Source organism: Trichomonas vaginalis, chromosome II (genome assembly GCF_026262505.1).
Source record: "Trichomonas vaginalis G3 chromosome II, whole genome shotgun sequence".
NCBI lineage: Eukaryota > Parabasalia > Trichomonadida > Trichomonadidae > Trichomonas > Trichomonas vaginalis.
In genome coordinates, this window is record NC_067204.1 from 23,675,821 (window position 1) to 23,703,476 (window position 27,656).

The following is a 27,656-nucleotide window of genomic DNA, read 5'->3' on the forward strand; positions in this document are numbered from 1 at the left end:
CATGAAAATTCAAGAGGGTAGAAAAGAGGTTAGAAAAGAGGTTAGATATACCCATCTACCCTAAACATTATTTTTGTCTGAATTTAGCAACAAAATGAACGAGGTCAGGATGTATGTAAATACCTTTGAATTCATTCATAACGCCCTTAGTAAGCTCATAAAATGCTTGTTTTGAGGTCGAGCCACTTTTGGCTCCACCGTATTCTTTCAACCTGAAGCATTTAATATATGTAAAAATATATTGTTTTAAAATGGTATGCCATATAGCTTCTTGAATTTGTTAAGACGTATTTTAACGTGTTTTCCATCTGTATCTCTAGTGTTTACATAAGCATATCCATCCTTAGTAAAATATACTTGTAATTTCCTATAGTTTACGCCGGTATAAAAGTAGAAAGAGTCTTGTTCTTCGCTGTAGTAGTAAAACTCAAGCGTATGCTTACCATAGTCTGTAATTTCAATTGCTTCATCTTCTAGTTCGTCGACAAATTCGAATACAATATCTCCAATTTTGCCTTTGTTCTTATTGTTTTCAGAACGAGTAACCCAACGTAAGTTTTCAAGTCTATTGTCGTTTCTTATATGGTTTATATGGTCTACAAAAGGTAAATTGTTAGGATTCGGTATAAAATGAGTTGCAATGACAACATGTTTAAAATAGTGTTTTCCACTCATATCCACCATAGCATATCCGTTATTTTGCTCCCATTCGCTTAAAACTCTTTTTGTCTTTTTGTTTCTGACTTCAAATGACTCACAACAGTGAATTTCATATTTCTCATCTAACAAACAAGTTTCCCAACGGTCTTCTTCAACAAACTCAGCGTACATTTCAAATAAAATAAAAATATATATTTTTTTGAAAAAATGTTTTATTTCATGCAACGTTTTTTACTTCATTTGAAATGTTTTACTTCATGCAATGTTTAACTATTTCACCATCTTCTTTAACACCCCAGTACTTACGCTTGGAGAGGACATGAACTTCGGAAAATACCTTATCTAGCTTAAAACAGCCCATTTTCTCACCGACTAAACCCATTTCAATGAGTTTGTTGTACCCTTCTTCGTTCGTCATGAGTGCGTCAATGTTCTCATAGTAAACCTTGACTTTGGATTTGACTTCGGAGAAGAATTTGTTGTAGTTGTCAAGGACTGCCTTTGCGAACTGAGGGTAAGACCAATGTTCGACAATAGGTTTTAATGTGGTTACTAAGCCACTTTGACCTTGAGTGAATTCGTACTTCAAAACAAAAGGAGAAAACCTTTCAACAAAGTTGTCGACCTTCTCATAATGTTTACTCTTCATCTCTTGAGGTTTCTTAATGGAATATCCCATGTCGAATTCATAAGCAATTTGAGTGTCATTGCAAGTTTGGGGTTTGAAGCTTTCCTAATATCATACAGTTGTTGTATGACTTTTCCAACTGTATAGTTCCTTCCTGGGAAACTCACCATCTTCGTTTGGAATTCCAGTCGGAATATATTGGACAAACCTCATGTATGCAGCGTTAAGGTCGACATAGTATATCTTTTCATCTGAGTCGAACTTGTCGCAACCAATTGGTCCAGTTGTGGAAATTCAAGTGAGTCTCTTATCTTCTGAGAAACTTCTCCTGTTATCTCATAAACATCGTCGAAGCAACCTGTTTCATATAAAACCTTCTGACCTAACTCAGATGCTCTCCAATACAATTTGACGTCGATTGGATGTCTCAATGGAGTTTGTTTATAGCATCTTGAAGTTCTTGCAACCTCATTGGAAGTTCTTCTGGTTCAGGTTGGTATCCGAACAATCCAACTCCTTTTGGAACTGTGTACTTCTTTTGTGCTATAACTTTGTCTGGAACAACTTTTTGGTCTTGCTAACAGTGAAAAGTTTGTTTCGTCTTTTGGTACAAAAACTTTCTGTCAGCTTGTCATCTGGAATTGGTTCCAACAAACCTTTCTCGAAAAGAATGTTTACAGCTCTGACAATGTTGCACTTGCCTTTTCCGAACAATGGGTTTGTAAGACTTTCGTTCAACATGAAGTGGTTGTGGACAATTACAATCTTCAACCATGGTAAGTCTTTGTCAACAACATAGTCGCATGTGAAGAACCTTTAGCTGTAGGTATGTTGACTCGGATATTGACATTTGCCAACGGTGCAATTTTTGCCAATTGACCTCTGAGAATGTACCTTGTCTTCACACATGACTCAAGATACTTCATCTTCTCTTCTGTAACAAGACCAGAGTTCCTGAGACATGTAAGAATGCAAGGTTCATTGACAATTGTTTCAATTGAATTGTAAATTCCATACCTTGTCAAGTCAATGTCAGACTTATTTATGAAGGGGAAGTATCCAGCATGTTGTCTGACTGCTTGAGGGTTAGGTTGGTACCATTCAAACTTTACACTTGCAATTCCTTCAATTGCATTCAAAATGTCTGAGTCGGAGTCAACCATTTGTTCTCTCTTTGTAGTCTTGAAAGCGTCAAGAAGTTGTGCGGCTGTTGTGACATTGCCATGTGCATAGTAAATATGACCATCTAAATCTGTTATGGTCAATCTGAGATTGTATCCTTTCTTATTTCCGTCTTGTATGGCAGCAAGTACACCCATGAAGCCTTCTTTGTTCTTTCCTTCGTCAAAGTTTACTGTAAAGGTTCGACCAGATGTAATTTGACTTCTAACTTCACGATACTTCTCATATGCATATCTTGTTCTTTCCATGGGAGCATGTTTGTCTTCACCTCCTTTTTTTTCCTTCTCAAAGGATGCAATTGTTCGTCATGTTTCCAGTAGAACCTGGCAAAGCCGTCGTGTCCTTCAACTTGAGGCTCACTAACATCGAAAGGCATGTCCATAAGACGTTCTTCTTCTAACCTCTCTAGTCTGTTTGGATAATTTGCGCGTGCTGTTTTCCAAGTCCATTTCATAGCGAAGACCAGACAATTTGTCATAGACTTTTATGGGTCTTCCCTTCCTATATTTAAACTTCTTTGAAACTTTCCAACCATATCTTTCTAACTCTGCTTTTATTCTAGCAGATTTTCTATCCATTCTATATGGGGGCATTTCTATAAAAATAAAAAAATATTTTTTTCTTTACTTTACATAACCGCCTGCTGCCATAAGTCTTTGACGCCAACCCATACCAGCTAATGAAGGTTGACTTGGTTTAGTTTGGAAACTAACCTTTGGTTTTGGTTTATCTTCAGTTTTTGGCTCACCTTCTTCTATCGGTTTTTCGTCACTTTTTGGTTCACCTGACTTTACTTCACTTGCAGGTATGGTTGTGTCGTCAACATCTTCATAAATATCATATGCCATTTGTTTTTGTTTTCCTTTCAACTTTTTGTGTTTGTTGTAAAGTTTAGAATATTTTGACTCTAAGTCAATGAGATGTTCTATAATGAACTGTTGGTCAGTGAAGTAAACTTTTCCATCTGTTGTCTCGAAAGCTCCTTCAGACTTCAATATTTTATTTGTGAGAGTCTGTTTCTTTTTTGAGATACTAGCCGTTCCATTTCTATGAAAAGTGACTTTGTAGTTAGGGTTTGTATTTCCAGACCTGGCACTTTCTATTATTGAATTTTTCTCTTCATCTGTAAGTTCTTTGACAGGTTTTTGACAATGGTTCTGAACTTTTTGTTTGTGGTGTCAAATCTACCGTTTCAACTTCTTCGGTCATTTCATCTCAGTAAAAAATTTTAGTTTGGTTTGTTTTCAACTGGTTGTTTAGGTTTTTTAAGTCGGTCTAAAACTTCTTGAGGTATAGGAAGAACTTGACAAACACGTGTTGTGTAACTGCTGGAAGCCGACAAATCCATCTTGAGCCCATTTGTCTCAATGCTGTATTGTTCATTTCATCTCAGTAAAAAACTTTACATTCCCACGTTTGAGGCGGTTGAGGTTGGTTATTGTTTACCCATTGTTGTGCATGGTTATATCCTCTGTTAAAGAATCTTTCACCTTGGTCCATGTAGTGCCCTGCTTGGTTATAGTAGTCATTTGCTTTGTTATAGTAGTTTCCTGCTTGTCTTCCTACATTGTCCATCCATCCTTGAACTTTTCCTCTTGTTTCAGGATTTGGAATAAGATTTGTTGCATCTCGTGCTACCTCCCAACCTTTCTGTACAGTTTGTATAATAGGTTGTGCTTTCTCTTTAAGTATACCTAATGTACTCAAAATCTTCCTTCCAACTCCAAATACACCTCTGGCTATTGTTCCCACTGCGGGCAAAAATCTGGATGCAACTCCTGCTAATGCGCCAAATAAACCCATTTCTTACAGGGTAAAAAATGACGAATCCGAACAAGGACCCCTATGTTTCTAAGGCAACAAAGAAAGCACTCATGATAAAAATCTTTAGTTCAACACCAAATGCTTGGTTTATGGATATCTTGGAAAACATTCCGAGGTATAGAGAAGATGGACCACCATACTGGCTAATATTTGTTGGTCAAAACACAAGATACTGTGAAGCCATACCATTACAGTCCAAAAATATTTTAGATGTGAAAACTGCTTTGACAATATTCGTTGACAAATACCATCCAACAAAACTGACATCTGACTGTGAAAGTTCTTTCAAATCAGACGATATTAAAAACTATCTGCGTTCAAAAAATGTAAACCAATATTTCATTGTCGACCAAAACCATTCTGCTCTTGGTGTCATTGACAGTTGTATAAAAATCTTAAGAGACTTAAACCAACCACAAGGTGGTGAAGCAAATGAAATGTCATATGACGACAAGTATAGACACTTCTCCATGGCAAAGATGAGACAAGTTTTAAATATTTACAATAGCCGTAAACAAAAAGGTTTGGGAAACCACTCCCCCGAAGAAATGAAAAACAACCCTGACTTAGAGAAAGACTATATATTTAATAGTTTAGTCAAAAGAGACAAACAAGAAAGAATGCCAGGCTTCAAACTTAAGAAAGGTGACAAAGTAAAAATAGAAATACCTAAACGCGACCCATATGAAAATACTATTGACTATGACAACAATGGGAACTCGACAGGTACTCGCATTCGTGTTCGTAAAAATAGAAGAAAGTATACAAGAGAATATTATGAAGTTTTAGGCAAACATGGCAAAATGTACAGACTGCAAGCAGAAGATAAAACTACTATTGTCAGACCTCGTTTCAAACTTGTCAAAGTTCAAGGTGGTATACTTTCAAAGACAGTTCCTAACAAATATAAGACAACTCCTGACGAATATGCTAAAGAAGTTGAAAATGACGACTAAGCAATTCTATACCATGCGTAAACTGTCATGTAAGGTGGCATGTAGTCTTTACTTTGTCCCGTTGTTTGCGTATACCCTGTAATGCGATGTGTATGGCTTCCTCCTCCCTGAGTGTCATCCCAGTAACAATTTATAGCAAACTTAACGTCGTCTTTAACATCATATCCTTTACCTTTTGTCATTCCTGTCCAATCCCAATATCTATGCTTATGCCAACCTGCTTCAGATGTACTTAAATCTACGTAGTGACTGTGCGCAGGTAAATTTGCACCTGAAATCGTTTTACTTCCACCTGTTTCCTTTGAAGAGTTTGCACAATACAAAAACCTGTCGACTATTTGAGTCCAAGTTCCAAAACCAAGTACTACTTCTGGTCTGGTAGAGTTCATTGACGTATAAATAGAACCTATAGGATATACTGTTTGAAGTATTTCTGTCTTTAATGTTTGAAGCTCTGTTTTGTCTGCTTTTTTATATAACTTTTCTTCAAGTTCATTTACGTCAGAGATGCTATGTCTATGATATTTTTGTGGGTATGTTCCTTCTGTCCATGCGAAAATACGTTCTTTTGTTGCATCTACATATCCTTTTATCCATGTCGAGTCTGCTTTTGTATTCCTTAACTCTGTAACACCTTTCTCAAGCTCTTTCAACTGTTGTCCATCTTCCATTAAACCTCTGGTATGACTTGAAACCGTTTGTGCCAACATATCTACAGTTTCTTTGTCGGCTTTAAGGTCTAAACATCCTGAAACCCACCCTGTATTGGCTTTACCTTCTAAAATCTTTGTTGTCCGTTCATTATACCATTCAACCCTTTCTTTAATTTCATTGTCTTTTTCATCCACATATTCCTTATCTGCCTTCTTCACTAACGCACTAGCCATACAACCCCTATCTACCTTCTCCTCTAACTCACTGTTGACATATGTTTTGTCAGCTTTCTTTTCAAGGCTAACGTTTAAGTCTGTTATTTCAGATATAGAATGTGTATGTCCAACGTCACTTTTCCTGTTTAAGGTTTCTTGTAAGTTTGTAATATTTGCAATGGTATGTGTATGAGTCTTTTTAGAATATTCTTTGTCAGCTCTTGTCACTTCACTTGACATTTTATTGTCAACATATGTTTTGTCTGCTAGTTCAGGATGAGTATGTTCTTTCGTTGCATATGTTGCATCTGCTCTGTCATGTTCTTCTTGAACTTTTTCAATGACATACTCTTTGTCAGCTTTGTTGTCAACATCTGCTTTCAAAAGAAGTTCTTTTATAGGTTTCTCGTTTAAAGTTCCTTTTGTTGGATTTACACAGACAGTATGGTTCTTACTGTCTTGAAACAGAAACTCATCTGTCATTGGGTTTAATGTCAGTTTTAAGTTTCCTTCTTTCAATGACTCAGATATCTTAGAATAGTTTGAAAAGTTTGTTGTGTTCTTATTTAGAGCTTGCATAATGAGTTGTCGGTTGTGTTGTATTTCTCTCATAGAAGCAATATCTTTCGACATTTTTATTCTAGATAAAATATGCTTTCAATAGAAAAAGAAAATTCAAGAGTTGCTACAACTAAACCATTAGATGAACTTTTTACGAATGTCGGTCAAAAGTTTGAGACAGAGACCGTAAAGCATGAAGGCTATCGTTTTGACTACCCCTTAAGATGGTTAAGAGACCCATCCGTCACAAAAGCTATTGGCTTTCGTAGAATGAAGTTCATTTCAGAAGCCATACATGGGTTCCCATTTACGGTCGCTTTTGAAGTTCGATACTATAACAAAGAAAAACGTACGTATGAGAAATTTGAACAGGGAAAACTTTTACAAGTGAATTTGCTTGTAAACTTAGAAACAACTCTTCAAGCTTTTCAAGAAAAAATAAACGATATCTATCTCGAATATGCAAAACAGTACAACATTGACGAAGGAGAGTACCATCTCGATATTGTTTATGACAGGAAAAATGCAACTGTTAAAATCAATAGAATAGAAGACCTTGGAGAAGACGTTTATATTTCTACAAAATATAACAACTTGGCGTGGTATAGATTTTTGAGGATGTTAAATCAGCCTGCAGAATATCCAGTACACCCGAACTTTTATGAAGTCGAAAACCCTAATGGAACATATGAAAATGTTTTCGACTCAGATGCTATTATAGTTCATGCTTCATTTTCTGGCGCACAAAACTCTTTTTTATGCTTGGCAAATGACTTTTACGAAAAACCTACAAAGCTATATGAACCACCGAGTGGAAGTATTTCAGACTTTCAAGTATGGTTTACTACAGATGGAAGAAAGAGAATAATTCCATTATACCATGCGTTTTACTTAGAACTTAGTCTCATATACAACTACTATCGAACGGTAAAAATATGATTTTTTAATACGGTTGAGGTGTTGGATTTGGTTGCCAACTAGACTGTGGTGCAGGTTCAGGCTGTTGTATAACAGGAGCTTGCTCTTCTGGTTCAGGGTCTTTAGGTATAATACCAACGAACTGACCTACTCTTTTACCAATATTTTTGACTCCGTTCCAAATTCCTCTTCCGACAGATTTTATTCCATTCCATATACCTCTTCCAACATTTCGAAAGAAGTTTCCTATTCTTCCAAAGAAACCCATTTTACTATATGTAAAAATCTAATGTCCGCCTAGTCTCTTACGTTTCCTGTTGAGTTCCATAGCGTTCTTTAACTGGAGCTCATACATTCTGTTTCTCCTCTGGTAGAAAACATATTCTGGGTCAACTCCTGTGTTCGCGTCATCTGCATAGAGTTGTTTATATCCCACTTCAGGGTTTGTATAAAACTCTTTCCATCTCATATTTGCATACCATGGTGGCAAACCTAACGCAGCGTCATTTGACATGGCAGTTTGCATTTGTACATCTGTTGGCACTTGACCATAGTTTGCCATTGCAGTTTGTATTCTAACTTCATTTGGAATATTCTCTGGGTTTGGTTGTCCAGGTTGCTGTGCATTCGCTAAGTTCTGTGCGTCCATTTAATATTAGATAAAAATATCTCTTACGAGTACATATACTGGACATTTGCAGGCATTGGTTCATCTTCATATTCTCTATATCTTTCTGCCACGTCAAATAAGTAAATGACACAATGGAAAAAACCTAAAACAAGTAGTCCTATTTCAAACCACATTTACTTACCAATAAAATTTCTTTGTTGTGACACTTTCTCCAGTTTATAGGACCTCTCTCATATTCTATCTTATCGTATCTAAACTCATAGTCATGCATATCCTCTAACCATCTCATGACACTTTCCAAACCACTTTTATCGGATGTAAAGTAAAAGCATGGATGGTTATGTAAAACGTCTAAAGTTTCTAAAGAGTCTCTCAAAGTCCAGTCTACTTGGTATTGAAAATCCCATGTGTTATAGAACGGCGGGTCTACTATAAAGAAAACATTTTCCTTGTCTTTATATTTTTCATACAACTCTGTCCAATGACATCTCACAAACTCTATACCCTCAATATATTTTTCTATGTCCTCTTTGAAAACATTTGTATAGTTAAGATATAAAACTTTTGACATAAGTGTTTCAATGTCATGAACTCTTATAGCACCACTATATAATAGTCTAGCAGATATACTATCCCAGTCTATATATTCTGCTTTTTTCAAAACCTCTCTCACAGTATTTTTCTTATCTAATGGTATACGTTCCATCTTACCTATAGGTATCTTTTCTTTTAACTCTTTCAATATTTTGTTTGTGTCTGGTATATGTTTGAGACGGTTCATATAGTTGTCGAAGTCATTGCATATAATCTTTGAGTCAGGAAATATTGTATGGCACAAATGAGATATATAGAAACTTCCACCGAACAAGTCTACAAATGTTAGACCATTCGGTAGTTTCTTAAGTTCTCTCAATAGAATATCTTTACATCTACTCTTATTTCCAAAGAAGGGTAACGGTGGTTTTGTAAAATTCATTTTATATATATAATAAAAATGTTTTTTCCTGAAAAGTGACAGAAAAGTGACAAAACATGAAAACATATATAATTTATGAAAAGTGAAACATTATATAATGTTTTCGACCCAGAAGAAGGCTTCTTCCCAGAAGCAATGGAGGAAGAAGAAGAGTCCTCCGAATAAAAACTTCATTTATACTAAACATCAACATCAGGGCTAGAAGGCACGAAGTGCCTGGAAGCCCCACTACCTTTTTTTTTTTTTTTTTTTTTTTTTTTTTTTTTTTTTTTTAATATGAAATTCATGAGCCTCAGAAAATACCAAACCGCAAAAAAGCTGGATACATTTTAACATAGTATTGACGGCAGAAAAAATTTAAATGTTTAGAGGGGGAAAAAAAGCTGTGACGCGTTTTACTGGCTTGTGAATATTTCAGCAACTATATATCCTAAGAAAAGTGACACCACCATCTTATTTAAAATTTGCAATATTATTATTTAATATGATAATTAACTTCGTTTTTGAATTTGAATTTTTGAATGTAAATTTTCTGAAATTTAAATGCCTGAATTTACATTGGATTGGACTAATAATTTCCGGAATTTCGATTGGTTTCACTCTCACAAAAGCCGACTTCAAAAACAATGTTTGGATTGTAATTGTTATCCAAATTGTTGGTCAAGCGTTGTGGGCTTTCAAATTCATAAAGGAAGAGCAGTTGCTAAAAAACAACGACATTACTCCAGCTTGGTTATGCGGTGTTCAAGGAATGTATGAATTAATAATAATACTTTTCATTATATATCCACTCCTTAACTTCCTTCCTGACAAGTTTATGAAAGGCTTTATTTTCAAGGAAAATTTATGCAACTCTTTCAGAATCATGTCGCATTCATGGGCTCTGATTCTTATATTCTTCTTTTATACTTTTCTTTTGTGTTTTTATAATGTTTGCCTTTTAGGAACAAAGTTCATGTTTAGTGCCGCAAAATATAGGGTGTCCAAAGGTGCGTTTAGCACAGCGCTCTATATGAGACTATTAAAGGAGATATATGCTGATTATAAATATATAATAAAAAATATGAATATATGTATATGATGAGTATGTTGTATTTTGGCGCCATGCCGGGATATAAAATGAATTTTGAGACAAGAGGCGGTTTCGCGGGAAATTTTGGCGGGATTTTTTTCATTTTTTTAATGAATCATAAAGAAAACATCCTCGCTCTTGCAAAAAAATGCAAAGACTGTAAAAAAATCTACGAGACATTGGTAAAATACTTCGGTATGGATGCTCCTAGCTATTCCACTGTAACGTATCATGTTAGGATGTATCACTTCATGAACAAAAAGGCGCCCATCATAAAAATTGACAAAAAATCGCCGGATCAAAGAAAAATCAAAGCAATTCTTCAAGCGCTAGATGAAGACCCAAGAGCATCACTCAGAAGGATAGAGGAGATGACAAAGATACCACGTACAACAGTCAGTTATTATCTGCACAATTATTTGAACTACAAACTAGCGTATACACGTTGGGTTCCGCACAACCTTAATTCAGTTCAAAAAAAATCTAGAGTCCAATCTTCGAAAGAGCTCCTCTCTATATTGGGTGCGTATCAATCCAAGAAGTTTCGCTTTTTAGTAACAGGGGACGAGTCTTGGTTTCAATATGCAACAGAAGCCAAAATCATGTGGATCCCGAAGGATGAAAATCCGCAAACATTCCCGAAGAAAAAAATTGACACACCAATGATGATGTTGTCGGTTTTTTGGGGCGTGAATGGCATCATCGCAATTGATATTCTTCAAAAACCTAATACGATGAATGCTCAGTATCTAATTGACAATGTTCTTACTCAAATTATCAATTCTGATGAGTTTGAGAAATCCAAACAACAAAAACAAAAGTTTGCAATTCATTTTGATAATTCAAGAGTTCACAAAAGTCATAAGGTAATGAATTACTTGGTGGAAAACAATGTCAAAGTTGTTCCAAACCCAATTTATTCACCTGATATTGCACCCTCTGACTTTTATTTATTCGGCACGCTAAAAAAGAGAGCTGAAGGACGCAAATTCGCGAGTCCAGATGATCTTGAAAATTTTGTAAGAGAGCAATTTGAGCAATTTTCTCATGATGATTTAAAGCGTGTCTTTCAAGCCTGGATCGATCGCTGCGAACGCGTGATTGAATCCAATGGTGATTATATTTAAATAAACTTTATATATATGTAACTTGTTTATTTCTATTCGCAGTATTCAGGTTTGTGCTAAACACACCTTTGGACACCCTATATTTTATTTTAGATATAGTTGTTGCTTCAACAATTCGTTGGGTATTGGATTTAATCCTTTACTATTCAACTTTAGGAAAATTAGATAGTGATATTTCTTTAGGAAATGGATGGAACAATTGGAGTTTTGGTCGACTTGTTGGAGTCATTATTCTAGTGATTGGTGCAGCTTTTTACACAAAGATAATAAAACTGAAATATTTCGAATACGAGGGCCCAGATGTTTCCATCATTCAAATGAATACCGGTGTTGAATCAAGTGGCGAAGTTAAAGATTATTTGATAAACCCTTAGATTGACTATTTGCTGTTGTATAAAACACTTGTACGATCATTTTATTGATCGACAGCGTCCTATTAGTAATTTGTTATTTGACATTTTTATTTTGAATTGATTAGAGTTCTCGAGCTACTTTTCATAGAGATTTCTGACTAGTTTTTGACAATTTACATGGCATTAGAAACAATTGATAATACCGGTTACAAAAAGCACGGCCATTTCCAGTCAGAAAATAAGTTATTATCAGTATTGTATTAATAAATATAAAAATGTTTAATTTAGTTATAGAGATAATATGAAATAAATGATTTTTTGAATAAATAACAAAGTGATTGATCAAAAATGAGTTGATTTCCCTTCAATTAATGATTCTGAAACAAAAATTAACACATTTTGAAGAATTATTAACTCTGAAGTTAAAGCTATAAATAATAAGATAAATTATAAAAAGGAAAATCAAGAAAGTCTGATTTTGTTGCATGCTAAGATCAGTCATAATGTAAACCTCTCAATTTTATTGTTGTGGGAAGTATCTCAATTCCTTCAAAAAAATTGAAAAACTATTTAATTTTAAAAATATAATACTTTTAATTAGTTAATTAATTGGAGATATTTTTAAAAAATCACTTTTGATAATACTTTTGAGAACTTTAATTAAAAAAATATATTCAAAAATATCCAGGATATCAAGAGGGAATTGTTCCTTATGAGGTATATAGTTATGATGTATACCTCATAAGGAACAATTCCCTCCTTAAAACGAGAAAACTTGTTCGAAATTGTTTATCATTTCGAACAAGTTTTCTCGTTTTTAATAACAAACTAAAGGCTATGAGGCACTGATTATATATTAGTGCCTCACAGCCTTTAGTTTCTAATAGATAGCTGGGAAACTTTCTCCAAATGATAAGTTATTCAGAGAAAGTTTCCCAGCTATCAAGAGGGAATTGTTCCTTATGAGGTATATAGTTATGATGTATACCTCATAAGGAACAATTCCCTCCTTAAAATCGTAGACATTTTTATACTTATTAATCAACCATTCAAAATCATATTCCTCTGAAAAGTTATTTTATTAAAAATTTAGAATTTTAATAAATATAGAGTTGGAATTTCATACAATACCTATATATTTTCAATAATGGAATTTGAAAACCATTCTCAAAAGTTCTCAGAAAACCTTTTTTTCATTAATTTTAAGAAATCTGAGTATTAAATTAAGTGATAAATTCGTTTGACACTACTTTAATTTTTAAATTCAAAAAATTATATGTGCTTCTTAAAATGACTCAAAAAAATTTTATTATAAAATAATATATAATATTAAAAATCCCACAACATTTTTTACTTTACATAATCGTACTTCCTCGACGATTAATTTCCACTCAATTTCTATCGTTGACCGAACTTAGCATGCAACAATTTTGATTTAATAAATACTAGAAAAGGAATACAAAGCGATTAAATGATCACACAAGTGAATTTTCAATCATGAATATAGTGGCACTTAAATTAGGCAAACTAATATTAGAATAAAAAAATTAGGGTATTTTGTTTGAAATATGGAGTCGATGCAAAAATTGGCAAATAATCGTCGTCGCTGCAAAAAATGGCAAATAATCGTTTTTTAAACGTACACAATGGAGTGAGTCAATGGTAAAGTTTTTGAAAATGGTTTCATTAGTACTCTAAATCATTCGGATGGATGGACAAATGCCATACACACCGTTTTCAAGCTTTTTCTCCCGAAAAGAAAAAATTGTAAATTTAATAAAAACAAATTAGAGAAATAATAGCAAGACTGCTTCATGAAACTCAAACCTCAACTCGAACTACACAAAAAGTTAATAATTATATCCGAATTTAAGAAAATGAAAGCAGATTAAAAATCAAAAATATAAGTTGAAATAACAAGTTTATTTATTTCATAAAAATTTCACATAAACATACTCACTAAACTATGAATTATCGTGCGCTTACATAGAATGCATTATTTGAAGCTCTATCTTTTAGTATTTGACAATATTTATACAGATTTCTTAAAGGTAGAATTTCAAATACTCTACTCAGTACCAGAAAGCCAAGAAGGAAGTCGTAACCTTGAGAAATGGCTTCCTTCTAGGCTTTCTGAGTTAAAATGTATCTCAATTTGATGAGAATGAAGTATTTTGCAGGGTCTGACCTCCGATAAGACCAGAGTTTCGTTTAGTAAGCTTCCCAGGGCCGGATTACTCTCCTGCCGCCATAGATCATGGCGGCATTTGAGAAAGCTGGTCCTGAGGGCTGTAAGCGAGACTCTGGTACCTGCTGAGGCCATACCTTCGTTTGATAAGCTTCTCAGGACCGGATTCTTCTCCTGCCACCCTAGATCATGGCGGCATTTGAGAAAGCTGGTCCTGAGGGCTGTAAGCGAGGCCCTGGCCTTAGCAGAGGCCAAAGTCTGTAATTTTATGTCTTTCAGGGCCGAGAGGAGAGGAGATCGTCAGTGATGAGGATGATCCCCCTCAAACTCGGCCCTGAGGATTGAATTTGCGGGCTCTGATCTCTGCTAAGGCCAGGGCTTCATGGTGGTGTTATCTCGGAGCTGGATTCCTCTCCGGCCGCCCACAATCAGGGCGGTCATTGAGGAAGCCGGCCCCGATGATTGTTCGTGAAGCCCTAGCCTTTGCTGAGACCAGAGCTTGTGAGTTTCATTCAGAGCCAAGTTCCTCTCGGATCAAGCCTAATGAGAACGACATTCGAGGAACTTGGCTCTGAGGAGATGGGTTGCGAGCTCTGGCCTCATTGAAAGCCAGGGTTTTTATAGAGATGTCTTGATGGGATGAGCAAATGATCACGAAGCTCGTCCCATCAAAACATTCGTTTAAAAATTGAATAAAAAATTATCGTATGCATTGAAAAATTAAAAAATGAACATTAATAAAAATATTATATATATAAAATTGAATAAAATAAACACAAAATTAAATAAAAATTGTCAAAAAAAATTTAAAATTCTAAATTTAAAATAAAAAATTATATTTTTCATATGAAAAATAAAGAATTTAAAAAATCTGTATTTGTAAAGTATGAATATTTATGGCTTAAATGAGGAAAAAAAATATTTTTTGAGAATTTTACATAGAATGTGATAATTAAATTTTAATCAAATGAAACTATTTAGAAAAGGAGTTTACAATTGCAACGTAATGAAGCATTTCCTTGCAAATATAAACCCCTTTCCTGAAATAAATTTATTTGAGAATAATCTTGTGACAAATTGAAAACTTTTAAAGAAACGAGTTCACAATTGAAAATGACTAGTGCATAGCATTGCGATCGTAGACTCCTTTATTGAAACAAATTGCGAAGATCACATTCTTGTGACAAAGTGAAATATTTTCAAGAAACATGTTTATGATTGCAAGGTAAATGAACAGAATCTTGCAATTATAAACTACTTTCTTGAATTCGAATATTATTTTCAAATTATTAAAAAATTCGGGACTTTTTTCAGATCTGAGCATGTGCCTACATAAGTCATAATGTTACACAAACATGAACATACTCAGTTCTTGATTTTGATTTCTGAGATAAGAATCGAAGAAAAAAGTGCTCCAAATTTATTCAATTAGTTTACAAATACAAATATTTGGTAGAAGCTTTACATTTGTAAACTAATTGAGTAAGTTTGTAGTTCAAATTATTTCATCGAGAACAAAAGTGCTCCAAATTTATTCAATTAGTTTACAAATACAAATATTTGGTAGAAGCTTTACATTTGTAAACTAATTGAGTAAGTTTGTAGTTCAAATTATTTCATCGAGAACAAAAGTGCTCCAAATTTATTCAATTAGTTTACAAATACAAATATTTGGTAGAAGCTTTACATTTGTAAACTAATTGAGTAAGTTTGTAGTTCAAATTATTTCATCGAGAACAAAAGTGCTCCAAATTTATTCAATTAGTTTACAAATACAAATATTTGGTAGAAGCTTTACATTTGTAAACTAATTGAGTAAGTTTGAATTCGCAATTTATAAGCCAAGTTTGATTGTACAAGCAATTCCAATATAATACAAGAATTTATATCAGAATATATTGTACAAATCAATCGAAGCTAGTAAACTAATGTAATCAATAATGCTAATCTTTTTAATATAATATCTTTTCGTATTCTTGAGATTTCGATTTTTACTGTTTGAAATTGTAAAATGTTGTAGTACTTGCCTTTTATATACGAAAATCGGATTTTGTTGTCGAGAATTTCGAAATTTCAATATATTGGATTACAAGCTATAAAGATGAAAGCAGGGAATTATCCTCTTTATGCAACACAGGAAAACTCTATTGTTGAAAAAAAGAGTTAGATCCATGTAGTTGGCTCGCTCTAAGAAAATGTACGTTTAAAAAACGATTATTTGCCATTTTTTGCAGCGACTCTGAAATCATATTTAACAATGAAAATTAATAATTCGGATGAGGAAACAATGATTTCATTACTCACATAAGTTTGTTTTCGTACTTGGATTCAAAACCGATCAGATCTAATTTTAGTTATAGTTTCTGAGAAATTTTTTCATATAAACCGTCAGTTAATTTGAGCTGATAAATAAAATGAAATATTGATGTTGTTGATACAATTTGTGATTTTAAATCACCTTTATTTTTGACAATATATTTTTTGAAAAAGCGTCGTAATGCCCGAAAATACAACTGCCGGAGATTTTGGAAAGAAAAGGAGGGCATTTTACATGATCGGATTCATTTTATCCACCCAAATTTCATATTATACTCAAAGATTTATTAAAAATCAAAAAGTTACAATCAAAAATGTGATATGCAGTAATTTTCAAGATTCCTGGTTCGTTATACTATTTATGTCTATTGGGATGTCATTAAGTTGCATAATATATTTAATCAAAAGCAATAAAGCAAAAGATCCAGATCTGAAATTCTCAAAAATACCTATAATTCAATATTTTCATGCATTTATACCTGCACTAATCGATGTTATATGTTCATTTTTGCATTCTTGTTCAAATATGCAAAATAGGGATTTAACATTTATTATTACGCGAATTTTTGTTCTCTTATTTGCAATTATATTTGAGACATTCTATATGAAGAAGAAACTTTATAAATACGTAATATTTTCTATGGTTCTTATGTATATAGGACTTATCGTATCTGGAATTGCAATCGGTTTTACTATTTCAAAAAAGGATATCGGCAAAGATATTTGGATCATAATTGGCATACAAATCATATCTCAAGCGTTATTTGCCTTCAAATCTATTAGGGAAGAACAATTACTAAAAGGAAACGATATCACTCCTGTTTGGCTATGCGGAGTGGAAGGTATATATGACTTTTTAATTGTGCTTTTCATAATATACCCCATTATTAATTTCCTTCCAGAAAATTTAACAACACATTTCATTGCTAAGGAAAATTTATGTCGATCATTCAACATGATGATTCATTCGATCCCCTTAATTATAATATTCACAATTCTCACATTTCTTTTTTGTATCGTTAATATTACAATTCTTGGTATAAAAGGAGCCTATAGTGGTACAAAATATTTAGTTTTAGATATAGTTGTGATTTCAACAATACGATGGACAATTGATTTAATTATTCATTATTCAACAAAAGGAAAATTGTTGAATGTGGATAATTTTGACGAAAGTTGGGATAAATTTAGTTATGTTAGACTCATAGGAGTCATTATTCTTGTTGTTGGTTCTGCTTTTTACATTAAGATATTTAGATTGAAATGCTTTGAGTATGAGGATCCCGATGTTTCTATCATCAAAACAAATTGTGAGTCAAGCAGTGACATTCAGTCATTTTCAGGAGATTTAATATTTGAATAAAATATATGGTTTTATAATGTTTTATTATTATTTGCTCACTAGATTAAAAATGACTTATTAAGTATAATGAAGTCTTTTAAATGAGAATTTCATTAAAAGATAAAATATCTAAATTTAAAAACAAAATAGACAAAGAATAATATTTTTCTCATAATGAAGGGAAAGAAAGTGTACAAAAAGAATAATGCTCATTTCTCAAATTAAATTTCTATTATTAGCTCCAATACGAGTCAATAAGTTGTGAATACAAGTGTCATATTTAAGATATTCCAGATTGTATACGCTTTCATCTGCAATTCAAACAAAATTTTAAAATATGAGTTTTGATTTAAACTTGAAATCATATTCTTCGCGTGTAAACATTTCAATTACCTCAAATTTTGAGAACAGATGTGAAGAATATGATTTCAAGTTAAAAAAAAAGATATTAATATAAGATAATAATATTTTAAAAAAATAATACAATATAAAAATAAAATTAATCGATGTTTGAATCCTCGTCTGGATTCCATTGTAACTTAAATCTGTTTGATGGTCTAATAATTCCATCCTTTCCTAATCCAGTGAATGTGTTAGTACTTGTTGTTGATTGTTGTGTAGAGAAATTCGAATCCAAACCTGTTGGACCTGGATTTCTTCTTCTCCTGATATTTCTCTGTTGAATTTGTTCATGTTTTTCTTCATCATCTTCTTTTTTGATCTCTTCAGGAACTTTAGGAAGTTCTTTTTGTGCTTGAGGTCTTTCTCTTCTTCTTATGCGATGTTCACTTGAAGAAGAATCCATTGTACTCTCAGCACTTCTTCTCATTCTTCTCTGTCTGTTTTGTTTCCTTTCTTTATCTGGATCTGGCAAAACAAACGTTTGTGGCTTTGGATTATCATCTATTGTTTGTGTCGTGTTAGTCGTCGATGTATCTGCTGATATAGTTGAAAACATTCCTTCTTCATCTCCATTTATTAATTTTCCACCTTCTATTGCATCAATCAAATTCTTTTTAACTTTCTTTGGACCTGTAGAATCAATATTTGTTGTAGTAGATGTAGTTGTTGGACGTTTGATGTATTTCTCTGTGTTTTGGTTTGGTATTTGTGCAGGATCGTTTGTGAAAGTGTTTGAATTCGATTCTTGGTCACTTTCAGAAACAAAAACGTGGGCGCCTTTGATTACAGGTTTCTCTCTTCGAACTGGGGCTTGGAATGCTTGTGGAATTGGTGGCAATTTGGCTGTTGTTACCTTTGTTTCAGGTTGTTTACGTTTGGGAGATTTTTGAGATGAAGAAGAATCAGAAGCCAAAATTTTTACATCTCCATTTAATTGAAGAGCAGCTCTTATTGGTTTTGGTTCTGGCTTTGGTTGTATTGGGATTTCTTCTTTTGTGGATTCGGTTGTTTCTGTTTCTGTCTCTGTTTCGCTTTGAACTTTCTTCTGGAAAGCGGACAGTAAAGAAGATTTCGGTTTAGAAACATTTGTTGTTGTTTCAATTGATTCTAAATCATTTGTTCCAATCATATTCATATTATTAGAACTACTAGTTGTATCAATGTTCTTTGGTGGTGGAGGAAGTGACTTCTTTTGTTTAATTTCTTCTAGTTTTGTCACTTTTTGTTTGAATTCTTCTGGTTTTGTCACTTTTTGTTTAATTTGTTTTTGTGTTTCAATTGTTTCATCAATGTTTGTAGTTGTATTTGTATTTGATTGCTCTTGTCTCTTCTGGAAGTTTGAGTTTTGCTTTGGAACGAATTCGAAGGAATTCGAAGTAGAAGAAGTTTGAGAAATTTCAATTGCTGAAGAATCCAAAATTTCTCCATTGAAAACTTTTCTTTCCATCGGTTTCTTTTCTTTTTGTGGTTCAAATTCATCAGAAACTTCTGTTGTTGATGTTGATGAATAAGTAGAAGTGAAAGAATTATCTTGTTTCTTTTGTTTTTGTCTAAGAGATTTCGGTGGAGGAGGAAGAGATTGTTTCTCTTGTGAATAATCAGTAGAAACAGTCATATAAGTGAATGAATCTGTTTCTTCTTCTTTCTTTGCAAACTTGTTTTCTGCTTCTTTTTGATTGATTCCAATTGATGATGTTGTTGATGTTGTGAAATTAGTTTCAAGGTTTGTGACTTGTTTCATGTTATTTGGCTTTGAAACTAATGAAACTAATGATGATCCGTCAGATACAGAATTCTTCTTTGAATTTTGTATTTTCTCAGAAATTTCAGAACTCTCTGAATTTTCTGAATCTGATTTTGAGAAAAATCTGTTATTTATTGGTGCTTTGTTTATATCAGCGGCAATTGATGTTGATTCCGTTGTCATTGATGAAGATTCATTTTGTTGTTTAGCAATGAATCTCTTGTTGATTGGAATTCTATCAATTGTTGATGAATTTGATTCGAAAGTTGAAATTTCTTCATCCAAAGTTGAAATTTGATTTCCGATTTGTCTGTTTGAAACAAATCTCGGTTTTTCTTTTTGTTCAACAGTTGAAGAATTATTAGTAGAAGAATAACTTGTAACAGAAGAAATCTCTTCTTCTTTTGGCGGCAATGGTAATCTGTTTGATTTAGGTTTTTTGTTCATTTGTTTTTCTTCTTTTACAGAAATTTCAATTGGTGGATTTGTTTCAGAAAATGTTGATTCAGAATCATCATTTTTAGCAGCAAATCTATTTGGCAAATTATTTCTAATTGGAGATGAACTTGTTGATGTTGAAGTTGTTGATATATCTGTGCTTACTTTTGTTAAAGCATTTGTATATTTCAATGGATCTTTCTTATCTTTTTCAACAACATTAGAAATTGAACTAGATACAGAAGTTGAAGTGGTTGTGTCACTTTTATCTTTGGTCGAAGAACTATTATAAATATTATTATTAATTGGTTTTGTTTGTTTTTGTTTATTGACATTAACTGGTTTGTTGTAGTTGATGTCTTGTGATTCATTTGTAAATGTTGAATCAGAGAATGAATTATTTTGTTTTTGAGCAAATCTTCTTGGATCTGGATTTGGTAAATCAATTGAAGAATCTGTTGTCATTGGTTCTGTATCAATTTCACTCATGAATTTCTCTTCTTTGTCATTGATATTTCTGTTCTGATAAGCAAACTTTTTATCAACAAATTTAGGTGGTTCGATTTCCATAGAATTATATGAATTTGTTGTTGTTGATTCTTCATTTTCTGAATCACTTAAATCAGTCAAAATTTGTTTTTGATTAGAAATAATTGGTTTTCTCTTTTGTTCAACAACTGGTAAATTATCTTCTGTTGTAGTATATGTATAATTTGATTCTGTTTCTTGTTGTCTTTGTATAAATTTATTTTGAACAGGTCTGTTTGAATTTGAATTTGTTGTTGAAGTTGTTGTAGAAATTTCAGATGAAATAGAAGTCAAATTTTTAACAGGAGGTAATTTAAATCTGTTGTTTGTACTTATTTCTGTTGGATTGTCATATGTAGATTTGCTGTTAACAGCAAATCTATTTGTTGATTTTGGTTGTTGAGGTTCATTTGCAATTGTTGAATAAGTTGTATAATTTGTATTTGTTGATTCAGTTGAGATTGTTTTAGTAACAATTGGACCAATTGCATCAATCAATGTCTTTGTTTGACTCTTTGTATTATTATAAGAATCATTTGTTGTATATGAATCAGTTGTTGAATTTGTTGATAATGAAACATTTCTTTTTGTGAAATCTTTTCTTGTTGGTTGATAATTATTATTTGTTTCTGTTGTTGTTGTTGAACTTGAATCGAAATCAGAAGTTTCTGTGAATTGTTTTTGTGGTTTCTTTTGTTGTGATGATGTTCTAAATCTTGAAGGAAGTTTGTCTGATTCATCAATTGATTTGTCAATGTCACTTTCACTTTCTGTTTCTGATAATTGTTGTGTGAATCTTGAACTAACAGGATTTGATTTGGAATCTGTTGTTTGGCTGCTGGTTCTTGTGTATCTGGATGGAATGTGTTTAATTATTTCATCAATGCTTTCATCATCACTTGTTGAATCATCAGATTTTTGATTATTAAATCTATTTTCTGATGATTCAGTTGTTGAAATTTCATCCATTGAAACAGAATCTAATTGTTTCATTTGTTTGTTTGTAAATGATTTCTTTGGAGAATTATTTTCTGATGTTGTTGTATTTGTTGTCAAAGAAGTCATTTCACTTAATGAAGTCATTATTTTATTGTCATCATTGTTTCTTCTATTCTTTGTCTTTCTTGGTTCTTCACTTTCAAAAGATTTAGAAATTAATGATTTCTTTTGATTATAATTTCTTGGATTTTCACTTTCATAAGAATTAGAAACTGATGATTTCTTTTGTTTATAATTTGTTGAATCACTTTCATAAGAATAAGAAATTGATGATGTGTTTGAGAAATCAGGAGTTTGAAGTTTTCCGTCATCTGTAACATAAGTGTAAGAATAATCATCAGCAGTAACTGTTGTATATGTGTGAGAAACAGTTCCATTATTTTGTCTCTTTCTTAATTTATCTAATTGCGGCTCATCAATTACAGGGAATTGACTTGAATTACTTTCTGTTTCATCATCATCTTCATCTAAATTACTAATTATTGCTTTGTGTAATGGTTTATTTGTCTTATCCAAACTAATTTCACTTGAAATATCACTTGTATATGAATTATTAACATTTGTTTTTGTGAAATGTTTTGAAATTGGAGAATTAGAATTAGATGAAGAAGTAGTTGATGTATTTGTATTTGTTGTTGTTGAAGAAAAGTCTTCTGTTGATAATTCAACAGGAACAAGTTTTCCGTTGTTGATTGCATTTCTTGTTTTTGTTGGTTTTTGTTCTTCTTCAATTTGGTTTTCTTGGGTTGATGAATCATAAGTTGATGTCTTAGAAACAGTTCCTTTTGATAATCTCGAAGGAAGTCTTGGATCAACACTGGATTCACTATCATACGTTGATGGTATTGTATCCATAGAAACATCATCCATATAATTATTGTTGACAAATTTCTTAGGAGAAGGAGATTTCTCTTTATTTGTCTTTGGAGATTTCTCTTTATTTGTCTTTGGAGAATTCTTTGGAGATGATGAATCCATTGTTGAATAAGTAGCGTAGGCAGATGATGATCCTGATGAAGGAGAGAAGTCTGATGTTGAAACAGTTCCATCGAGTTCTCTTGAATCAATTCTTCGTGGTGATTTCAAATTCTTCACGTTTGGAGAGTTCGAAGAATTGGAGGTATTATAAGATTGGTCATCAAATGTAGATCCTGAAGCAACATTCGTGTTTGTGTTTGTTTGCTTCGTTGTCTGTGGGGATGTACTTGGAGTTTTGTTATTTCTGTATCTTGATGGCATTGCAGCAATGTTTTCGTTGTTAACAGATTCTGTACTCATCAATGATGAATCATCAGTCATGTTGCTCATTAAGTCAGATGACATCATCTGCTTGTTTTGGAATTTCGATGGTTTCGATGATTTCTTAGTAGATGTCACTTTTTGTGGTGGGGAAGTTCCCTTTTCATGTTCTGAAGAAAGATTTGAAGAATCAACAGTTTCGTATGTGTAAGCATCAACTGTTTCGTATTCATATGTCATAGATGAGTCATATGTGCTATCTTTAGCAGCATATTTGTTCTGTTTCTTGTTTGGAGAATTATTTGCTGAATTTGTTGATGTAGAAGGAAGAGAAGAAAGTTCTTCATCACTCGAGAGTTGTTGCTGATTCTTGTATTTGTTCTTTCGTGTGTTGTTCATGTTGTTTTGGTTGTTTTGACTTGAATTTGTTGATGAAGAAGTGTTTGTTGTTGTTGAAGCAGTGTTATCGAAGTCTGATGAGTTAAGTTCATTGCCATATTTGTTAGATCCAGGGCTAACTGTCTTGATTTTGGCTAATGAAGATTTATCTTTGTTGTAATTAACCATTCTTGGCTCAGGAATAACTCCAAATGAACTAGATTCTGCTTCTTTGGAGTTTGTTGAGCCTGATTGTGTAGTAGATGTTGTTTGGCTTGTAAATTCGGAACTATTTGAATTTTCTCTTCTGGCAAACCTTTCTTGTGGAGTCTTAGGACCATTTCCTGTCGAATATGATCTTGATCCTTCTCCCGTATTTGTTGTTTCGTAGTCACTTGTTGTTCCTGAAGGCGAAAAATCGTCATCGTCAAGAGTTGGTTCATTATCTGGATGTTTTATTGGTGAGCCATATCTGTTAACTGCTCCACTTGACTTTGCACTCTTTGATTTCTTTGTATTTCTTGTATTTGAAATATCATTTTCGCTTTCATAGGATTTGGAAGTTGTTGATTGTGAAAAGTCATCATCAATCGATGGATCATCACCAAATTTGCTTCTTCCCTTCGATTTCTTTCCTTTTGTATTTGTTCTTGAATTTGATGGAGCAGATCTGCTTCTGTGAGTTGGTTTTCCATCTTCATCTGCATCGTTATCATCATATTCATAATCATCGCTATCATTATCTCCATTCCTTTGATATCTTGACTTAGATCTTTTTGCATTTGAAGATTTAGGAACTTTCCTATGGACAATGTTACCATTTTCATCTGTTTCAGCAGTATATTCATAACCTTCATCACTACTGTCACTTCTGTTGTTTCTTGAACGAGATCTTTTCGCATTTGATGATTTAGGAACTTTTCTATGGATAATATTTCCATCTGCGTCTGTTTCATCGGTGTACTCATAATCTTCATCACTACTATTATCATTTCTGTTGTTTCTTGATTTAAATCTTCTTGAATTTGATGATTTAGGAACTTTCTTATGGATAATGTTACCATCTGCGTCTGTTTCATCGGTATACACATAATCATCATCACTACTATCACCATTTCTGTTGTTTCTTGAACGAGATCTTCTTGAATTTGGAGATTTCTGAACTTTTTTACGGATAATATTTCCATCTGCATCTGTTTCATCAGTATATTCATATTCTTCATCACTGCTTCCACCTCTATGTCTATTGTTCCTTGACTTTGGTACTTTTCTATGTACAATATTTCCATTTTCATCAGTGAAATCAGTGTATTCACTGTTATTTGATTCAGAAGTTGAAGAAGTATTAATAGAACTCATATCACTTGTTCTAACATTGTTTATCCTTACAGGTGGTAATCTCTGTTTCTTGTTCTTTCCATTGTTTTCATCAATAGATTCAAGTGAAGATGACTCAGAATCATTATTTTTATTGAATCTTGACATGGAATTAGAATTTGTATTTGTATTAGATTTAGATGGAGATATCCATTTGTTTCCTGATGTTGGAATAGAGAATCCTTCTTCACTTGTCTTAGTCTTGCTTTTATCGTTTGTTGTATCTGTTTCGTTTTCTTCAGATGTTGTACCAGATGAAGGTGAGAAATTACTTGAACTAAATGATTCTCCGCCTTCAGCTCCTGGAGCAAATGATGACTTTCTTCCTGTTCTTTTGTCAAGATATGCTAGTGGTCCATCCAATCTACGCTTCTGAGGAATTCCATCACGTGTACCTGCGTATTCATGACCTCTTTGAATAGATCTAGATTTGGAACGACCATTTTCGGATAAACTTGACTCGGAACCTGTCAAAGAGCCGTTTAACATGTTTTCTTCGACTTCTGATGAAGCGACTTGTCTGTAATTCGATAAATCTGGTTGCGTGTTGTAGTTGTACTCTGTTGTGAACTGTTTGCTGTTGAGACGATTGGAAACTCGTGGATCTGCTTCTGAATATGAGTCAACAGTAACAGTTTCGTAAGTATAAGGAGTAGTATCGACTGTAATTGTTTCGTATGTATAAGGTGTGAATTCTTGATTTGACTTTGAGCCTTCGTTTGTTGTTGTATGAGATCCGACGATCGATGTAAAGTTTGAAGAATCGGAATTGAGTTCTTTTACGGATTGTGGAAGAGACCCATTGATTGGTCCTGAGGAAATAGATTCGCTTTGTACAGTAATTCCTGTTGGATTTGTATTTTGAGGATTTTGGTTTGGTGAAAGCGGCGAAGGATCAACTGAATTCGTACTTGCAGCTGATGGAGTCTTTGAACTAACGAAATGATATGAAACAAGTGGCCGATCTTGAATATCTTTATCATAATCGTAATCTGCGTCATAATAAGAGTTACCATCACCATTACCGTGCTTTTTATTAAGTGCTGATCTGAATGTTTCGCCAGCATCAGCATATTGTTTACTTTCATAATCTTCTTCGTAATAATAATCCTCTTCTTCATATCCGTCGTCGTAATCTTCGTCTTCTGGTTTGTTTTCTTCAAGAACAACGTTTCTAGCTCTTGCTTGCTCTTGTTGAATTCTGTAAATATCTTCAAATTCTTCATCTGGTAATGAAGTCTGAATGGACTCATCCATGCTATCAAGAATTTGTGATACAATTGTAGAAACTGCATCAGAAACCATAGTTGAAGGTTCGTTAAAGTCATCTTCATGCGCTTTAACAAGCTCACTCAGTAGGTTATTGGTTCCTTGAAGTCCAAGCTCTTTGCATACATTGTAATCGCTTTGTCTTTTCTGTAGAAATCCGTTAGATTCTGAATTTGCTGCTTGTGAAGTATTTGATAATTCATTTCTTTCAAGGAATTGAAGAACAACTTGTGATGCTAATTCGTTTGCTTTATCATTTGGTGCCTCAATATATGTTTTCATTTCAGGAATATTCGAATTTGCGATTTCTTGTGTTACATTATTTAAAAAAACTGATTGCATTTGATTGAAGATGCCACACTTGGTCATCTCTTTGAATAGTTGCTGCATGTAATCTGCTTTTAATGCAGATTTATCCATTGCATCAAATTTCTTCAAAATTTATCGAAGAAAATTTTTTTCAATTGATTTTTTTAATAACGGAAACTGTTTTTCATAAGTTCCATTTACTATCAAAAGCAGTAGTGTAAGTGGTATAATTTGCACGTGCCAGATTTTTTTCAGAAATTTCAACCCAAATTGTAAAATTTGAAATGATTCTCCTTTGATATAGGTCATTTGTGCATAATAATTTGTCCTTTGCGTATTTTGGTCTTGTTCTTTGGATTGGAAACTAAATTATTCAACAAATAATACTATACAAACATACAAAAATTTTATTCGAAACCTGGAGGTGCTCTCTCAGGAAGAATCATAGATATATCGCATTCACGAAGATTGATCATGAATGGTTTGTATTTCTCTAATTTCTTCTGTTTTTCTAGTTCAATTGTTTCATCTTCCTTTGTTTCTAAATCATTTACAAAGTTATCAACAGCATTTCTAACTTCGCTATTATCTAAGTTAAGAGCTGGATCGTACCAAGGAGGGTTTTCGTTTTCTTCTTTCTTTTCAAAAGCACTATCAGCAGAAACAACACCATTGTAGACTGCCAATTGATAGAGCTGTTTCTTCTTCAGCTCATTTTCTTGGTCTGGCTTTGGCATAATGATCATTTCGAGCTCTGAAATGCAGTTATCAATGGCACTATCAGTATCAGCTTCAATTAATGCATGTAAAGGTTCATCAGGTGATCTGGGAATGCAAACTTCTCCTGTTGTTCGCGAATCAGGGGTACTTCCTTGACCACGAATTGAGATTTTAACTTTGTATCTACTTTCTAACTCTTTAAGTGATTCTCCACGCGGACCTAATATGAGGCCAATACAATTTGGTGTAGGCAAGTAAAATTTCCTTGTACATTTTTTATATGAAATGCGAATTGAACCTGGAACTCTAAATAATGGGTAAATTGAATCTATTGCATGAATAACTTCTTTCCTTTCTTGAAACAAAGAATCTCTAGCTCGAACTTGTGTTGGATCTTTTCGATATCCATTTTGATCATAAACTAATGTATTCTTTTTAGATAGAACTTCATCGAATTGAATAACTCTTGGTGCTTCTGTCTTTAAATGAGCCAGTTTAAATTGAATTTCCTCAAATTGTGCTCTTAATAAAACGGATTGTAATGTAACTGAGTCCATCCCTGGTGGTAAAACTGTTGGGTAATTTGGAATGTTTGTTGAGTTACCGATAAGACTCCATTTTGAATGAGTTTTTTCAGCCATCTAAAAATC

At 33.1% G+C, this 27,656-nt stretch overlaps 10 protein-coding genes and 3 pseudogenes across 13 annotated transcripts, besides 3 other annotated features; 3 read left to right on the forward strand and 10 right to left on the reverse strand.

Moving 5' to 3' along the window:
* Positions 1–6,202: part of a mobile genetic element that runs on past the window's edge.
* On the reverse strand, positions 247–831 carry TVAGG3_0597880 (His-Me finger endonucleases family; the record flags this gene model as incomplete). Its single annotated transcript, XM_051239681.1, has 1 exon — positions 247–831. The coding sequence occupies one exon, from the start codon at positions 829–831 to the stop codon at positions 247–249; it is 585 nt and encodes a 194-aa protein (XP_051097505.1).
* On the reverse strand, positions 911–1,501 carry TVAGG3_0597890 (annotated as a pseudogene). The gene has a single exon. A coding segment is annotated over exon 1 (591 nt).
* On the reverse strand, positions 1,676–2,607 carry TVAGG3_0597900 (annotated as a pseudogene). Its single transcript has one exon. A coding segment is annotated over exon 1 (932 nt).
* On the reverse strand, positions 3,699–3,853 carry TVAGG3_0597910 (annotated as a pseudogene). Its single transcript has one exon. A coding segment is annotated over exon 1 (155 nt).
* TVAGG3_0597920 (uncharacterized protein) lies at positions 3,996–4,273 on the reverse strand (the record flags this gene model as incomplete). The annotated part of the gene is made up of 1 exon (XM_051239682.1): positions 3,996–4,273. A coding segment is annotated over one exon (278 nt), but the record flags the coding sequence as incomplete, so codon positions are not given.
* TVAGG3_0597930 (uncharacterized protein) lies at positions 4,384–5,250 on the forward strand (the record flags this gene model as incomplete). The annotated part of the gene is made up of 1 exon (XM_051239683.1): positions 4,384–5,250. The coding sequence occupies one exon, from the start codon at positions 4,384–4,386 to the stop codon at positions 5,248–5,250; it is 867 nt and encodes a 288-aa protein (XP_051097507.1).
* A 568-nt stretch (positions 6,203–6,770) lies between the features above and the next one.
* TVAGG3_0597940 (uncharacterized protein) lies at positions 6,771–7,247 on the forward strand (the record flags this gene model as incomplete). Its single annotated transcript, XM_001287180.1, has 1 exon — positions 6,771–7,247. A coding segment is annotated over one exon (477 nt), but the record flags the coding sequence as incomplete, so codon positions are not given.
* Positions 7,248–7,623: 376 nt separating this feature from the next.
* TVAGG3_0597950 (serine threonine-protein phosphatase family) lies at positions 7,624–7,866 on the reverse strand (the record flags this gene model as incomplete). The annotated part of the gene is made up of 1 exon (XM_051239684.1): positions 7,624–7,866. The coding sequence occupies one exon, from the start codon at positions 7,864–7,866 to the stop codon at positions 7,624–7,626; it is 243 nt and encodes an 80-aa protein (XP_051097508.1).
* Positions 7,867–7,884: 18 nt separating this feature from the next.
* Positions 7,885–8,247, reverse strand: TVAGG3_0597960 (uncharacterized protein; the record flags this gene model as incomplete). Its single annotated transcript, XM_051239685.1, has 1 exon — positions 7,885–8,247. One exon carries the CDS (start codon positions 8,245–8,247, stop codon positions 7,885–7,887), a length of 363 nt encoding a protein of 120 aa, XP_051097509.1.
* A 139-nt stretch (positions 8,248–8,386) lies between these two features.
* On the reverse strand, positions 8,387–9,205 carry TVAGG3_0597970 (phage tail repeat-like family; the record flags this gene model as incomplete). The annotated part of the gene is made up of 1 exon (XM_051239686.1): positions 8,387–9,205. One exon carries the CDS (start codon positions 9,203–9,205, stop codon positions 8,387–8,389), a length of 819 nt encoding a protein of 272 aa, XP_051097510.1.
* Positions 9,206–10,180: 975 nt separating this feature from the next.
* Positions 10,181–11,484: a mobile genetic element.
* TVAGG3_0597990 (Mariner transposase) lies at positions 10,277–11,404 on the forward strand (the record flags this gene model as incomplete). The annotated part of the gene is made up of 1 exon (XM_051239687.1): positions 10,277–11,404. The coding sequence occupies one exon, from the start codon at positions 10,277–10,279 to the stop codon at positions 11,402–11,404; it is 1,128 nt and encodes a 375-aa protein (XP_051097511.1).
* Positions 11,485–15,341: 3,857 nt separating the features above from the next.
* Positions 15,342–15,768: a mobile genetic element.
* A 2,334-nt stretch (positions 15,769–18,102) lies between these two features.
* On the reverse strand, positions 18,103–26,397 carry TVAGG3_0598010 (uncharacterized protein; the record flags this gene model as incomplete). The annotated part of the gene is made up of 1 exon (XM_001323488.1): positions 18,103–26,397. One exon carries the CDS (start codon positions 26,395–26,397, stop codon positions 18,103–18,105), a length of 8,295 nt encoding a protein of 2,764 aa, XP_001323523.1.
* A 268-nt stretch (positions 26,398–26,665) lies between these two features.
* On the reverse strand, positions 26,666–27,653 carry TVAGG3_0598020 (pre-mRNA branch point binding; the record flags this gene model as incomplete). The annotated part of the gene is made up of 1 exon (XM_001323489.1): positions 26,694–27,647. One exon carries the CDS (start codon positions 27,645–27,647, stop codon positions 26,694–26,696), a length of 954 nt encoding a protein of 317 aa, XP_001323524.1.
* Positions 27,654–27,656: the final 3 nt, after the last annotated feature.